This window comes from Accipiter gentilis, chromosome 9 (assembly GCF_929443795.1).
Source record: "Accipiter gentilis chromosome 9, bAccGen1.1, whole genome shotgun sequence".
NCBI lineage: Eukaryota > Metazoa > Chordata > Aves > Accipitriformes > Accipitridae > Astur > Astur gentilis.
In genome coordinates, this window is record NC_064888.1 from 18,947,248 (window position 1) to 18,963,492 (window position 16,245).

At 37.6% G+C, this 16,245-nt stretch overlaps 1 protein-coding gene across 4 annotated transcripts in view; it reads right to left on the reverse strand.

Annotated features, from left to right (window-relative positions):
• The window catches only part of ADK (adenosine kinase), a 306,385-nt gene that overhangs the window by 28,834 nt on the left and 261,306 nt on the right, over positions 1–16,245 (reverse strand). For all 4 annotated transcript variants that reach the window (XM_049810314.1, XM_049810312.1, XM_049810313.1 and 1 more), the window contains one exon: positions 14,167–14,281. In XM_049810314.1, the coding sequence (XP_049666271.1) occupies positions 14,167–14,281 (115 nt within the window). The remainder of the gene's footprint in view (positions 1–14,166; positions 14,282–16,245) is intronic.

Sequence of the window (16,245 nt, forward strand, 5' to 3'; positions counted from 1 at the left end):
TTTCAACTGTAACTTATAAATGTGGAAAAAAATTTGGAAAATGCTTGTTACTTGTTCCTTTTAGAACCATTTCAGTATAAAACATATACTCAAACATATACTCAATGGTTAGTTAGACATACTGCCTGCTTTTTTGCCATCTTTTCCTAGAGGAAATAAACCCAGATAAAAAAAAATAAAAATTTAAGACTTTCAATTTAACATTTTTGAAGAAAAACTTTCCTTTTTAATGGAAACAAAATTAACTTCTGTAACTTTCAACTTGCCAAATTTATACTTGTACCAAGCTTTTACTCATCTTTGCTGCTTACTGTCTTTTCATTCACCCTCTTTCGCTCCATCCTTCTCTGTTGCCTGTTGATTCCCACTGATTAGAGAAATGACCGAGGTGTCTACTGGCTATCTGGAGGCTGATTGTAGCCAATGATCCTAGCACAATTTGGATTTTTACACCAATAAAAACTTACAAGGATCCATTCTTTTTTTCCAGATAAATACAAAACTGATCCAATAGCTGCTACTCAGCAGCAGGAGAGGCAGGAGCAGAGGGTGCCAGGAAGGAACAAAGCTGCTTGGAGCAGGTTTTTCTGCTGAATGCACTTGTCAAACTCGACCTTAGAGCCTGTATTGTTTTACTCATCCAGTCTCTTATTTCCTTGTTCTGATTTTATTCTTAAATGCCTGTACATTTTGCATGTTCAGGCTGAAATCGGAAGAGCAGTGCTTTCCTTCTGTAGCTCCAACCTTTTAAGAGTAGGCCTCCAGTTTCCTGTTTACAAAAACTAGGGAATCCACCAGTGTCCCATCTCCAAGGAGAAGAGGGCTGTCACTCCCCACCACTTTATCCGACTCCAGCAAAGGGTGTGCTCCAGCCTAGCCTATCCCTAGCAGTTTGGCTTGGCCTTGAAGAAACAAACCTCATTTCTCTTTATCATCAATATCTAACATATTTTAATTTCTGTATTTATTTCCCTAAGCCATTTGAGATCACAGCTTCATGTGCTCTCATCTTCTAGACCAGTGCAGTAACTATTCCAGAAGCCAACACACAATACGTGCGAACATCTAACATGCTTTACTTTGTTTCTCCAAACTTCTGTTTTGGTTGCACACACAAAGACCATTTAATGGTTTCTGTATTCTACTTTTCATAACAAAACAACTGTGCCTTGATTTTTGAAACATTTAAGCTGTCTAGTTAAGCAGGAAATCAAAAAACAATCTACATTTTTTATATTTGGTTTTAGCCAAATATAAAAATGTCAGTTCAAAAAACAGATACTCATATTCCACAGTGCACCAGAGATTAAAAGAAAATTGTATTTTTAGCACTCTAGTAACTACAGTGTTCAACTGCTCACAAACAGATTTTCATATTTTTGTAATAATTTACAGTGTGCAATAGGTACTGTAATCTAATCCACCACGACTGCATAATTTTTGATCAACTTGCTGTTGATAAATAATGCAAGTATTAGGTTATTAAATTTTTTACAATTAAGAGACTAAGAAAGCTGTTTATTGCCTTCCGTTATACCCTCTGTTAATAAGATCGTTGTTGCAGATGTTCATGTATGCTGCATTGGTGTTTAATGGTGCATGATGCTCTAGGTGGTTCCCATAACCTTGCTTTGTCTACTGTGAGCTGACTCAATTGATATGATAATAAAGAAAAGAGGTCTGAAACAAGCTGGGCTGTACTGGCACAATTTGCATAACCTTTAAATTTGCCATCATTTGATAGCCAACTGCTCCTAAAAATTCTTATTCAGTTGTTAGCAACAACAACATACTGTACAAACAGCATTCTGCAATTGGACAGGTGGGGAGGAAAGAGAGGGCATGCATAGTCTATTGCGCTTTTATGTTCTATCAAGAAATGTACTTATTATCAAATTTATAAAGCCAACAATTTGGAAGAGAGTTCTGCAGTTTCATTTGTGATCAATTGCTATTAGTGACAATGCATGGCCTGGCATCTCTTCAGGTTCACAGTACAATATCACAGTGTCAGATTACAAGGGACATAAATATTTGGTTCCATGGACTCCTCTCTGGTTTAGTTTTGACTGTTAATCACTGGGGCAGGCAGAGGAATCAGGATGGGTTAAGGAGGGCAGTGGGGGGCACAGGGTAGCGGACTACAGCAAACAAAATCAATGTAAGCAGCCTTCCAAACTTTAAATCTGGTTTCCAACGACTCTGTGTATTCTTTTTAAACAAACACTAGAATTATATCATTCAGTAGGTATAGCCAAAACCTAACAATATAAAAATAGTTCATGTTTACTGTATTCACTACATCTGCTCTCTGTATATATTTTGTCAGGTCTGCTTACTTCACTGACTTTATTATTCATAACAAAGAAAACAGCTATGGTGAAAGTAAGCCCGAACCTACTTTCATTCAAAGGGGATCAACTATTTAAACGTTATTTTTGTGGTGTCCAGAGATTTATATCTAAACTGCCACTTCATATTCTATATTATGCTCAGGTGTGTCAAGGCCAGGTCATTGGTATATGAGCAACGTGCACAGCCTATTTTTCAGATATGGCATTTAAACAATTTCCACTTTGCTTTATCTGTAAAACCTACTGTGGAAATCACTGAGACAAACTGATCATAAAATCTCACAATTCCACTTTTAGACAATTAACCATTTTTGAGAACTCCAATTACCCCGCCACCCCCCCAAATTAACTCTAGATGTTTTGTTGTGTTTCACAAAATGAATCCTAAATCCCCAAAGTCAGGCGAAGCAGGACCCATTCAAACCTCCCCTTTGTCCACTCTTTCCACTAGCCAGGATCTCTGCTCTGTCCCTCCTGGAGCTAAGGATTTGTCTTCCATTCAGATACCTATTTCCCACAACTTCTATTGCCTGCAACTGGATACTACAGCAAGTCAACTTCTAATCAAAGGGTCAGTTCCTGCAGTTAATTTTCATCCAGGGTCACCACACATACTCTCACATTTTACTCTCCTTCCATTCTGTGCAATTATTTTACAGTGACTATTTGAGCAGGTGAAGATTAGAGGCTTGAAAATGTAAGTTCCATCATTTATGGCAAAAGCATGACATGGATAGCTACAATTTAAACTTTTCTACAATGTTCATTCAACTGTCATCACAAGATGGGAAATAAAATCTCTAAATTAAAGATGATAGGCTATCAGAGTCTGTAGGGCACCTTCTGAGTAGAGATTCTGCTGTTCAAACTCCTCTGTGATGATTTGTTATGAAGTGAACTGCTGCCTAATAAAAAAAGGCTAACACTGCCAAAATAATGGAAAAGAAGATTTTCTACAGAAGGTATTCTGCCTAGGTGCCAGTGGTCAAAGGGCCCAGTTCTTTATGCACCTCATTTGTAACAGACAACAAAGAAGATACCTTAAGGTAAAATGTGTTATCAAATCTTTCAGCATACATAAAGTTTGCTTTTTGTATAACCTCTAGGTAGACTACAAAAATTGAATTGGAGATTGCAGACAGGGTACAACACACAAAAAGACACATGGATCAGTATAAACCATTAATATTCATGAATGTTTTAAGTTCTCCATGGCCATAATCGATATCCAATGAAGTTAATGAGATCTTCCCATTGATTTCGAAAGACACTGGGTCGAGCCTCACAGACAATAATATCACATTCTCTGCAAGCACTCCAGCTGACAACACATACTTTGATAAGTTGCTACCCTCCCATCCAGAATTTCAGCAATGAACAAAAGATACATTATCTTATTTCTAACTGGTTTTGCAAAATGAGCAATATACCATTATAAAACTCAATATGGAACATTTAATATCTTTAATTGAAGAGCAGTCAAGGCCACAGTAGTAACTTGAGGTATTAATGCCAATATGTGATCCATAAATAAGACAATTGTTATTTATTTAAGAAGGAAATGAAAAAAAACCAAACCTTAATGTGTCATCCTCCCAAAAGGTTGAGATTTTGTTTTGTTTTAACTTTGAGCCTCTAGAAAGCGGTGCTTCAAACTCTTATGTCTTCTAACACATCTAAGCCCATCCAATAGATTTAATCGCTGATAAGTAGAGTTATAAGTTCAAACTGGCCTTGACCTTGGGCAGTATGACATTATCTGAAAACCATTAGTGGTCTGAAACTAAAGGAAAAGCTCATTAATAAAAGCAAAACCGTATAAAGGTACAAAGGCAAAAAAAAAAAAAAAAGAAGAAGAAGAAAAAAGGAAGTTTTATTAAAAGTATTGATCATGACCTAGGGCACTACAGACATTGATCTTCCCACATCTCCACAGGAAAAAAAAAAAGTTAAGCCAACAAATAATTGATCTGTTTTGAAACCTGCTGAACAAGCCATACATTTAATTTCTTACAATCCAAAAAATAATCACACCAAAATAGGGTAAAGAGAAAATATATTTCTCTAAAATTTATTGGTAAAAAAAATTACTGTCTGATTAATTTCATAGAACAGCCACCCTGTTAGCATGATTTGAACCTAAGTGTCAGGAGGTGAGAAGGCTATGCACTGTAAACCTTTAAAGCATGGGTTTCAGATTTCAACTCATTAAAGCATATGCTTTTAAGGAGAAAAGGGTAGTCCAATACTGAATATTGCAGCAACACAGAATGCATGTATAGAAAAGGCCAATGCTGAACATTAAACTTAAAGCATACATTTAATGAAAAGTTTATAGGATAATTATTTTATATAAAACAGAATACTGTAGTTTTGGATTTTCTTCAGTTTGTTCAAAAAGTCAGAAAGATATCTTTAGACTGACGTGACATTATAGCTGCAAAAACAGTTGCTGAAAAACTAAAAGTCACCAGAATTGCATGTTTCGTGTACATGGAGAGGGGTAGGTGTCATTATCAGAAAATGGGATAACCTTGACAAAGTTGCATCAATTACATGTACACGTGAAAAGCACAAATTAAATTTGGAAGGCTATCATTAGTTCCAGTGCTTCCCAATTACTGAATGAGCGATTCTGCTGTCTCACCATTCTTTTAATATACTTCTGTGATAAAATTGGTGGTTTTCAGCATATGAGATGTCAAAGAGATCATTTCCCATCTGATAGTACATTCATGGCTCTGTTCCCTTATTCTTTGATCATTGCTTTGCAGACATAATTCTACAGTATTACCAGCTGATCCTGGAGCAACTTTCCTTCCAACTTTGGAACTACAGTCTTTGTTGCTACATAGAAGGTCAAAATAAAACATCATGTTTTACGCCTCAGAGTGAGGCTCCACAGCAACTTCAGCCACTACAGTTTGCAGATACTATAGTCTCATCTTTGTCTCCTTCTACTGCAAATGCTGCATTCTCTCCTCCCATGTTGGCACTAGTACTCATCTGGACCCGGCAACGAGCTGGTTCAGAGAGCTCACTACCCTACCAGGCTAGGTTTCTGCCAGTCTGTGCAGACTGCTGAACTGGTTCCCCATGTGGGTGGAGAAGTGCTGGCAGGGTGTGGGAAAAGTAGGGGATGGAAACGTGTGTCTTAGGATGAGCCAGTGATCTCTGATTTTTCTATCAGTTTAAAACTGCCAGGGACCCAAGTCTCAGTCTCTTGTGCTCCGAGGACTGCATAGCCATAGAACGAATAAGGTGAATCCTCATTCCTTCCATGACTGCCCACAACAGTAGGGGCCTGCCTTGGTAACCAGAAAGCTTAATGACTTCAATTCTGTCTTCTCAGGATTTCTGGTAGGTAGTTCCATTGCTTTGTGGTTTGAGCAAACAGAAAAATATTGTGCCATTGTAATTTTTTCTATACAAACCACCTCACAACTCACTCAGGTCACCAGTAAAATGGTGACTGTTTTAAAGTATTAGAGCCATTTATACAGAAGGCATCAGGAATTTATGATAAATTAATTCTATGTGGATGATCTAATTGAGGAATAATATCACAGGGAAGGCCTCATTTCTCAATAAATAAATAAATTAAGCTACAGTGTACTAAGGTATACTTTCCTTCCTGAACAAGAGTGTTCATTTTGTATTTAATGGCACCTGAATCGGCATCTTATTGTAAATTCGTTCAACTTTGCTCTCCAGAGTCAAGCGAGACAGGCCTCAAGTGGTTTAAGAGGTGGCCTTATTGAAATCCCCCTGCCCAAGTCCAGTCTTGATGTTAACTGTGCATACCTGTTATGGGTAGCACCTCAAGGCTATATATACCATTTCTGTGGGGACCTCTTCAGTGTAGCGTGTGCCATCCTCTTGTGATACGTTTAGACTCATTTGGGATAGTAAAAACAAAAGTTGAGTGTGAAGAATTGCAAAAGTGTCTCACACTGGTTCTTTGTCAATCAATGTAAAAAAGGTACACATACAAAAAACAATTCTAGCTTTAAATACATAATGATGGCCTCTAAACCACCTATTGAAGTTACTACAGATAATTCTATGAAAATGTCAGATCAACCATCAATGGCAGCCAGAAAAGCAAATAAAATGTTAGAAATTATTAAGAAAGGAACACAGAATAAATGCAACAACAAAACTAAACCACTTTGTAAACTTCTCAGGACCTGGCAAGTTGCACATTCTGGTCCTCCATTCACCAGCAGACCTGAGAAAAAGTGCAGTGAAGGGTGGCCCAGGGTGTCAGGATTACGTAGCAAACGAAGAACAAGTAAACAGAACAGGAAAAGAGTCTGGAAAAAAGACTAGTGAAGGGGAGATAAGCAAGAGTTCCGCAAAATCAAAAGTAAAAAGACATTGTATATGGAATGATTATGGATTGGCTGTGCAACACAAGCAGGAAGAGATAGCCAGTAACATTCTTAAGTGGCTGAATCCAAATAAATAAGGGGAGGTATTTCTTTACATAACACACAGTCTGTGACACTCATTATCACAAGACATTATGGATGGTAAAATCCTATTTTGGACTATTAAGCACAAAGACAACATCTCTAGTTCAGAAATCCCCAAGCTACAGATCGCTGGAAGCTAGGAGAGTGTAACATGCAAGCATCACTAGAGATTTGCTCTGGTTTTATCCTCTTTTACAAGCACCCACTACTGTACACTGTTGCAGATACCAGGTTAGACAGACCTTTGGTCTGCTTCACTCCTGCTCCCACTCTTTCACTCTATATTGCCTCTCCAACATCATATAATTTCTACTACCTAAGGAGTGGATTTGTGTATTAACAGTTATGCCTCTAAAAATCCTTTTTAGAATTATGGTACAAAACCTGAATTCCTAAATCTATATATTTGTATCTGAGAAACAAATACAGAAATTCTTCTGTGTAAGAGGAAGTACTGACTAGTCCTAAGGAATGGGATAGGGGCCTGCATTTATTGTCCTTCAACAAACATGCATTTTTCACACCTTAAAGGGGTAATTTTTCCTCAGAATGCGAGAATGTAAATTTATTGTAGCACCTGAAATTCCAGCTAGGTTTAATAAGAGGCACAGTTTTGCCTTGAAAATTCCTTATCACAAGGGAGTGTACACAAAAAGGGGATTTCCCAGCTTCACTCTCAATTTCTGGGCTAAACTGGAGCATTAACACATTAGACTGGAAAAGACATCCTTTTCTTAAATTATTATGAAATTACTGAAACACACACACATTACATATATACATGTATCTATTTACATACATGTATATGCATACTTTGAGATGCAACAGTTGATACACTTTTAAGTCCAATCAAGATACCAGTATCCAGGAACTTAGGTTTTAATAATGTGTTTCAGCTGTCTAATAAAATGCTCTGACCTCCTCTCCCACACAGCATGAAAGCATGAATAGTCTCAGTTACAAAAAGGTATTGCCAGCTTTGCTATTCATTAATCCTTATCAACAAATGCTCATTATTAATTTAGGTTTTGTGGTTTCCTAAGTCACAACTAAACTAAAACTAATTCTGTTGGGCTTTCTGGCTCGTTTGTTATGCCATTAGTGGACTAAAATTTCCTTTTTTCCTAAATCCTTTTTTGTTTTCTAAGCTTTTCTCTCTATTTGTGAATATAAATGGATAGGGAAGAGTGAAAGTGTGTAATTCTGTGAAAAAGAGAGCTGTAACATAACCCAATTACTATTTCCCCAGGTCCAAGACACTACTTTTGCTTGTGTAAACACATAGGAAGGCTGGCTGATAAAAAGAGCTAGTCAAGGCTTCCCTGTCTGGAAGGGTAAGCATGAAAGCTGTAAGTAAGGGAAAAAATAACACTTTTTTCTTGCTTCTTAGAGGAGAACACACAATACTCGGTAACTTACAGAAAGAGGAGCTGCAAACAGGCCCACCATAAAATGTCAGCAGTGTCAATATTAATAAATACTTTTATGTTTTATAGATAGGCTTACAAGGTAACATGCTGGTCTATGATTGCAGCACAACCTGACAAAGAAAACCTACTGACCTCTGTTTAGAGTAAGTTATATGCTTGAACATCAGTCCTTTTTATTCCCCCCAAAAGCATACAGCATCATGTCATTATGATTTAAGAACAGCTCTTAAAATCTCTCGTTTCCACAATTTTGACAACCCTTCTAAAACAAATGGTATAAAAAGTCTCCTAAAATATTTAAGATCTAACATATCCTCACAACGTAAAAGAAGCTTCATCATTCATAAAAACATACTATCCATACCTTTGTCATTATTTTCATTTAGATCAGGTTTGGGTTCTATCCAAACATATAAACTTTTAATTTATGAACATATCTGCATATATTACCTTAACAATGGTTGTACTGGGTGACACCAACAGCCATTTAGCAGATAACAGGTAGAGGCAAAAGCCTAGCATTACTCCATAATACTCGTAGCATAACATCAAAAGCTTGGTAGGCAGGCTCGAAAATTTGGTAATGTTGCAAGTTTTATTGCAACATTAATTTGGCTATACTGCACATGCTGTTTAATTCACGGAATAGATTAAATAACAATAATAACAAGTAGAAACTCACAAAAGTATTTCAGTATGTACTATGTGATACGTGCACTAAGAAATTTTTAAGATGGACCTTTTTCATTTTACCACATTTGCCAGTATTGCTAATACCTTTCCTGAAATATCTCAAGTAATGTATCCCAAAAACTGAAGAAGATGTAAGTGGTTAGTAAGCCCTAACTGAGGTGGCTTTAATGCTTGGATCCTTAAAAAATCAATTTTTACTGCCATATTCTAACAAATGAGGTTATTATAAATGTGCCCTTAACAGAGGTGGTCTTGCAAACATTGGGGGGGAAAAAGAATGGAAAATTCTAGGTTCACGCCTGAACATACCAGATTTCATCATTCATAAGTTGAAAAATGCTGAAGTGATTTCTTTAAATTTGGATTGTTTTTCTTTCCTCTATTAAAGCTATAAAACAAGCCAAGTTTAAAGTTTGTAGCTTCAGCTGTTTCTGAATTATGCAAATATTTCAATATAAAAGTATGTTTTTCCATTGCTGAACTGATTTTGCTCAGACTTTCCGAAGATTTCCCTTTGGGCCAAGACCAGTCATAAAATGTATCTGACTAAAAGTAATTTGTTTAAAAATGTTACGAGCAACTCTGTAAAAGGGATAGCTTTCACAGCATTTGATTCTGACAAATGTTGTAGCACACATATAGATATGACATATATGTTCTTGCCAGAGCTCGTGATTTTTGGTGCATTTCTTAAAAGCTCCAGCTGCTGAAATCAGGAGATTGCATGTGTTCATTAACTCTCTCTGCTTTCCCTGCATATGTATATTTTGTGGTTACAGGAAAAAAAAAATTGAAACATGAAATGAATGTATCCCATAAGCTCAGGAACCCTCAGTCAAATCCAGAAGCTTAGGCCAGGGAAGAGGGATATAATGGAACAAGGCTGTGGTAGCGGGACAAGAGTCTCAATAGCCAAGTAATTCCCAGTATGGACGAGGAGCATCCACAGAAGGAATTAACCCAATACTGTACCTCAGATAAACTTTTCAGGTAAGTCAGTCCATAGATCCTATTTTCAGTTAACAGTACATTTCCCAAAGCATAATGCTCTGTACTGAAAAGTTTTGTCACAGGTGCCTCTCACAGGCTACTTTTTTCAAGAGAGTTTTATCAAAATTCAGTCATGTTGGAGACCGATGCTAGAGAAAATTACAGCTTTTTTGTCAATGGTAATTCTTAGGGTCACTGAGAAATCCAATGCCTTCTTCATGTTCTTCAGTAAAAAGATAAAATTTGACATCATTGAAAAATGCACCTCAGGTTGCCCAGAGAGGTCGTAGATGCCCCATCCCTGGAAACGTTCAAGGTCATGTTGGACGGGGCTCTGAGCAGCCTGACCTACTTGAAGATGTCCCTGCTCAGTGCAGGGGGAGTTGGAGTAGATGGCCTTTAAAGGTCCCTTCCAACCCAAACCATTCCTTGATTGTATGACATGAAGAGGAAAACTTCAGCCAATGATCATTTGCACATGCTCTGTGGATTCTTATTAGAAGCTGACAGTTAATTCAGTCAACATTTCATCTGCCACAGCTCCTGTGTGCCAAGCCTAAACACTCCTTTCCTTCTCTATAAAACACACTGATCACACTCAGCTTGAATTTGAGCTTGCCTCTTCCTTGCAATTATTCCTACTGACAGAGAACAGGAAGGAAGGGGAGAGAAGAGGGGCCTTGAGGCTGGACTACTATGACAGAGGAGACAGGAACAGACTGTAGAAAGACCCAATGCGCTCCATGATAGAGATAGAATTTCTTCCTCTGAAAACAGAAATAATTCAGACAGCCAAAGAAAGCAGACTGACAAATGGGAACGGCTTCTAACTGTTTTCATGATCTGCTCCATGTCTATTACATGAACCTCTAAGTTGCTTGTCAAGCCATGCCTGAGTGCCTACAGCCTGTGGTCGGTTTGAGGTCAGCCACCAGTGTTTTTGGTGAGCATTAAACCAATGCTGTGTAAATTGCAGCAATTCGTAAGATGACTAAATATCTCTGCAGTATGGCTGGGCTAGATTTTTGGAGGAAGTAGATGTTTTAGCTGTCTCAGTCTAACCTCTCTCCCTTGTCTGCAAGAGCTATATTCTCAGAACTTTTTGGTCAGTCTTTCCTTTTGGTAACAAACTGCACCTTTCTGCCCTATGCTCTGCTCCTCAAATGCCTGTTGATACTTCCATTCTCTGGAATGTCCAGGAATCAACAACTGTTGCCACAGTCCCTTCCACATGTAATGATTACCTGTATCTGGCCCTCTTCATCCTGCCCCCCCCTCCCCCCCCAAAAAAAGAAAATTTTGACATCTAATTTCCAGCATGTATGTGTCTGTGCCCTTTCATGAATGAGCTGGCAATCTGCAAGAACTCCTTTTATCCATCTTATTTCCTCTCCTTCCAGCCAGAGCTGTATCAAAGTGTATCCCCTCATTATTTCCATGACCTGATCCCCCATTCAACCTACACATAACTCATCCAAGAGGTGCACTCCTTCTCTCGTAACTCAGCCCCGCTCAACCTGGCCCCGTGGCTGCCTTATCCTGGACAGGATGCAGAGTCTTTGACAGAGGAAACAGAGCTCTCTTAAGGATGCTCTTACAGTGTTGCCTATCTCATTTTGCCATGCATGGGCAGGAGAAATGAAAGAAGCAGGGGGTGGCCATCTGGCTGTGTCTCTTCACAGCTTGCAGCCCAATCCAAGCCGTTCACTTCTACTCCCATGGCTCACAGTAATGCTACTCTGCGCTGGTGCTGGAGAGCAGAGACCTTTCCAGGGGGAAAATGGGGAAGTGGAGGAGGAACAAAAGGTAGAAAACCCACAAAGGCCAAATTCACCTTGGAGTCTTTTACTCTCACACTTGTAAAATCCAGCTCTATCCTGTGCTCTTTCAGACATAATCTAAGACCACTGGAATATGTGATCTGCCTAACAGCTGATGAAGGCTGGTTAAAGGCAGTAGTAGAAGGGAAGAAAGAGTAGAGTCCTTTGCCTGGATACCGACCCCCTCTGGTTGAGTCACTACTGCCAGAAATGCCTTCCAGCTAATAAAAATGTTGTTCCTATTATTATTAACCTGGACAAAATATAGAGCAGACAATACCAAAAAGCATATTCAAATCCACAGCTGACTTTGCAAATACTATTTTAATACAGGCACAAACTCTTTGAGACTATATAGTTTCCACAGAAAGGCAAACACAGCCCGCTTTTTCAAAAAATGTACTCCTCTTCTGTGCATTAGGAAATTAATTTTATACTGATAACCACTCCTAAATGCAGTAATTCTTCCAAAGATAATTTAGCAACTTTTTACACTTTCCAATGCAGGTTTCAAAGCACAACTAGACCTAACTAGTGTTGAAATAAGTGTGTTAGCAGTATTCTATGCCATTTTGTGGTATCACCATATGCTAAATTAAGGGACACATTTTCCTTCTTTCATTATTATCTTAATGTGAGGAGGTGGGAAAAAGATGATCCACACCAAAGGAAGGAAAAAGGGGGAAAACAATAACAAATTGGTATCTCTTTTGAGAATTGCCCCACAGGCCAAACATTTTTATGTTCTTAATCATTATTAAATGACTTAACATGACACACAGAGCCTGGCAAATGATTGCATCCTGACATGAGAACGAATTACAAATGAAATGAAAGATCAAGCTGTATTAGAGGACTGCCTCTGGGAAATGAAAATCTTTAATTCTCTTTTATTATTGACATTTATTTGGCTGCCATGAATAACAACATAGCAAAGAGATTCAGCTATGCTTGTGCGCTGAATAGCTTATCCCACGGCTCAAAACTGCCTTAACATTTATCATGTTTGCTTTTGTAGCTGACACCATTGCATACACTCTCTATCCATCTTGCATTTATCATGCATATAAAGTGCATTCTCTAATTTAAGTTCATTTCATAGCAACAAACAGCTAAGATTAGCAAGTGTCAGTCCCCAAGTAAGCTCCCAGTTGTAAAAATATCAAAGAAAGGATTAATGGATTTGTTAACAACTCCAGTTTGAAGAATAAAATAAGTACACAGTGAAAATTAAATAAGAGCACAGGAGGGTTACATATAAGATTTAGGTTTACTACTGTTATTACTAGCTCATGTATAAAAACATTTTTATACTGCTATTTTTCAGCCAAGTGTACAATACTCAAGTGGAGTGCCTCCATATGGGCCATTCACGTAATGCAGTAACTTTCTGGAAGTAACACTTCCATCATTATTCAGTGAGATACACATACCCAACTCTCAATGACTGCTTTCTATTGCCTTTAAACCAGTTTGTAGCTAACAAAATAGGGGAAGAAGCAAACTATTGGAGAAATCATTCAAGCGGCTGCTAAGAATGATCTACTTAGTACCTAGCCCTGCAGCCACAGTCTGAAGCCAATTCTGATTTTTGGGCAAATATCATATGAATAAGCACCAGTCCCTGAGGTGCAAAGCTTCCTCAACTTTACTTCATTTCCAAAGGCGGAATTCAGCCCTGACTAATAACTTACCTTGTGAAGGAATGAATGACTAAAATGGCTTGCCACAGCACATGTTTTTAATAGCTTTATTTAGTCTAGAAGCATAGGTGGACAGAATTAAAGAGCCTGTCAAAAGGTAGGCAGTCATGTTTATAACGCTTAAATCTGTGTGTCGTACATCATCAATTTAGACAGCACAAACTACTTGTATCCCTGCTAGAACACCTTTTTCTCATGTAATCCTTTGAGACTAGAAGAGCAGACGGCTGAGAAAAGCTGAAGTGAGACTTTCTGCTCAAAGCAAAAAAGCCTGGAAATTCACTTAGTACTGGATTTCACTTCCTCCTCTTCACAAATGTTTAAATATACTATACTGGTGCACAGCTGTTCTCAGCAGGCATAGTGTGCTCTTGTTTGCAGCAAAGATGGCTACACAGATAAAATCTCAAGTCATAAAAATCTGAGTAAAACCAACTGGATCAATATTTTAGATCTATGTTATAAAAAAAGAACTTAAGATGTTCAGAACTAAATTCTCAGGCATTCTTGTGAAATATTAACTTCTTAAATTCAGAATCTTAAAACAGTTAAAAGTATAACGGATGAGAAACATGGGCTAACATCAAAAGGCAAATGCTCTGACTACCATTTAACACTCAAAATTTGTAAAACCACAATTTGTAATTGATTAACTAGAGTATTTACTGTGAGCGACAATGGAGATTTGAAAAATATACCTGTAGCCATTACTGTGTCATCTTTCCCCTGGGTAAAGACTACGATTCGTTGCCTTTTAGTGTTCACCTTTGGCAGGGCTTGTGTCTTCCGGGCTATCTCTTTAATGTCTTCAGTCTATTCATGGAGAGAAAGAAAATTTTTGTTACCAGCATATTGAAGTGGTGAAAGATTAGAACTTTATTAGCAGATCAAAGATTTATTTTCTTATGGCTAGGTATAAAATAGACTTTACTGTCAGTAGAGGAAGATTTTTAAAAGGAGGAATACTTCATTCTCCTCAGGGTTTATGTATTACTATGAGACTATTGTTTTTAATCTTGATAATGATAGTTCAGCTATTCCAATTGCTGCAAAACTGCAAAGCTAACAAAGAAATTACAGAGCATTTCCTAATGAGCAATTAGTGGGTTTCTTTGCTGCTGACTGGATTCTAACCTTACCTATCATAAAATTAGAAATAAAATTGGTAAGAGAATACTTTGCATAAACTCTGAGCCTGATTTTCATCCAATTTAGCCAGGTTTTATAGTACTATAATCCCTCTGATTTCAGCAGGATTACAAATACTGTTTCTCTAACTTCCCTGCAGCAAATGATCTCAGCAAGCAAACTGACTGTAGACTGCAGCACCTTAGGGGGTGTAGAGCCCAGGTGAACATGCTCTCTGCTCACTGGCTGGTTGCATAATTGAGATGCAGGGAAGCAAAGGGTTAAAGTTGTATTCAGTGGGGCACAGAACATCCCTGATTTTCTGCAGTAAGGCTAAGATGCAAAAATTTCAGGAATCTTTTCTTTGAAGGGACTTTGTACACCATAGCACATGTAGCTGGGAACAGAGGAACTGGCATACTGAACCAAACCTCTCATCCACCCAATGTCTTTGACAGCAACAAGTCTGAAAGGTTTAACTTGATGCAAGAAACTCTAATAGCACAACCTCTCATTAGACTATTATCCTTCCTATTCTCATAGTTGCCCTGTGATCTGAAACACAAGGATTTCAATTTCTAATTTATTCAGTTTTCAATCTAATCTAAATATAGGTATTCCTGTTATTTGTATAAGCATCAAATCCTTTTATAATGCTATGTAGGAAGCTTTTGTTCTCAGATTTATTGCAAGTCAGTAAGTTCTACAAATTAACTCTGGTATATGTAAACTTATTTCTTGCCATCATTTATATGTTTTTTCTCTTTTTGTTTTATTTTTTAACATTAGGAAAAGTAAGAAAGACTACGATTATTCTCTGTGCTACTTACTATGACCCACTTTATTCATATCTGTGTTAAATAACACCATACTTTTTTCCCAGTTTGCTCTTGCATACAAGCAACTGTAGTGAAACATAGCTGATGTGGTGAGGGCCTAGCATTGAATATATGAAAACACAACAATACTTTCTGCATTGTTTTGTCTCCTCTTCATTATGAATCCCAACTCATTTTTTAACACAATTGTATAATGAATGGAGTCCTTTTATAAAGCTATCCAAAGTGGTTTCAAGTAATTTATCAGAGATGTTACAATTAATTTATATTATTAATAAATTGATTTTTATCTTCCAAAATCAGCATACAGTGTTATCTTGAAACGCAGGTACCTTATGTGCCATTTTGACTGCAGCTGTGGATCTTAACAAGAGATTGATTTATTTTTTATCAGCAGGTCAGGTAAACACTTCAAGAACAATAATCTGCATACCATTCAGTCCTGGTTACTTGCTGATTTTTGGTAATCTTGTTGATCTTCAAGCACCACCTTTCTTATGGACAGAGAATATGCCTGGGCTATGTATTTATGTGAAAATTATCTAGCTCTTTTGCAATACTCTTAGCCTCCCTTTAATTTCTCCCCCGATTCTGGTAATCAGTGAGCCCATTGATTTATACACATTTACCAAACATGAAAATAATTTCCCCTTACCTATTGGTCTCTTTACCTGTTTTTAAAATTCCCTCATACTTTTCATTTCCATACAGTATGCTATCATTTGTGTTATTTCTTCCTTCCTCCTGCTTAGACTGTTAATATAGCTTTTAGAAGGCAACATCTTCTGCCAGAGGAGAACCTCAAACCCC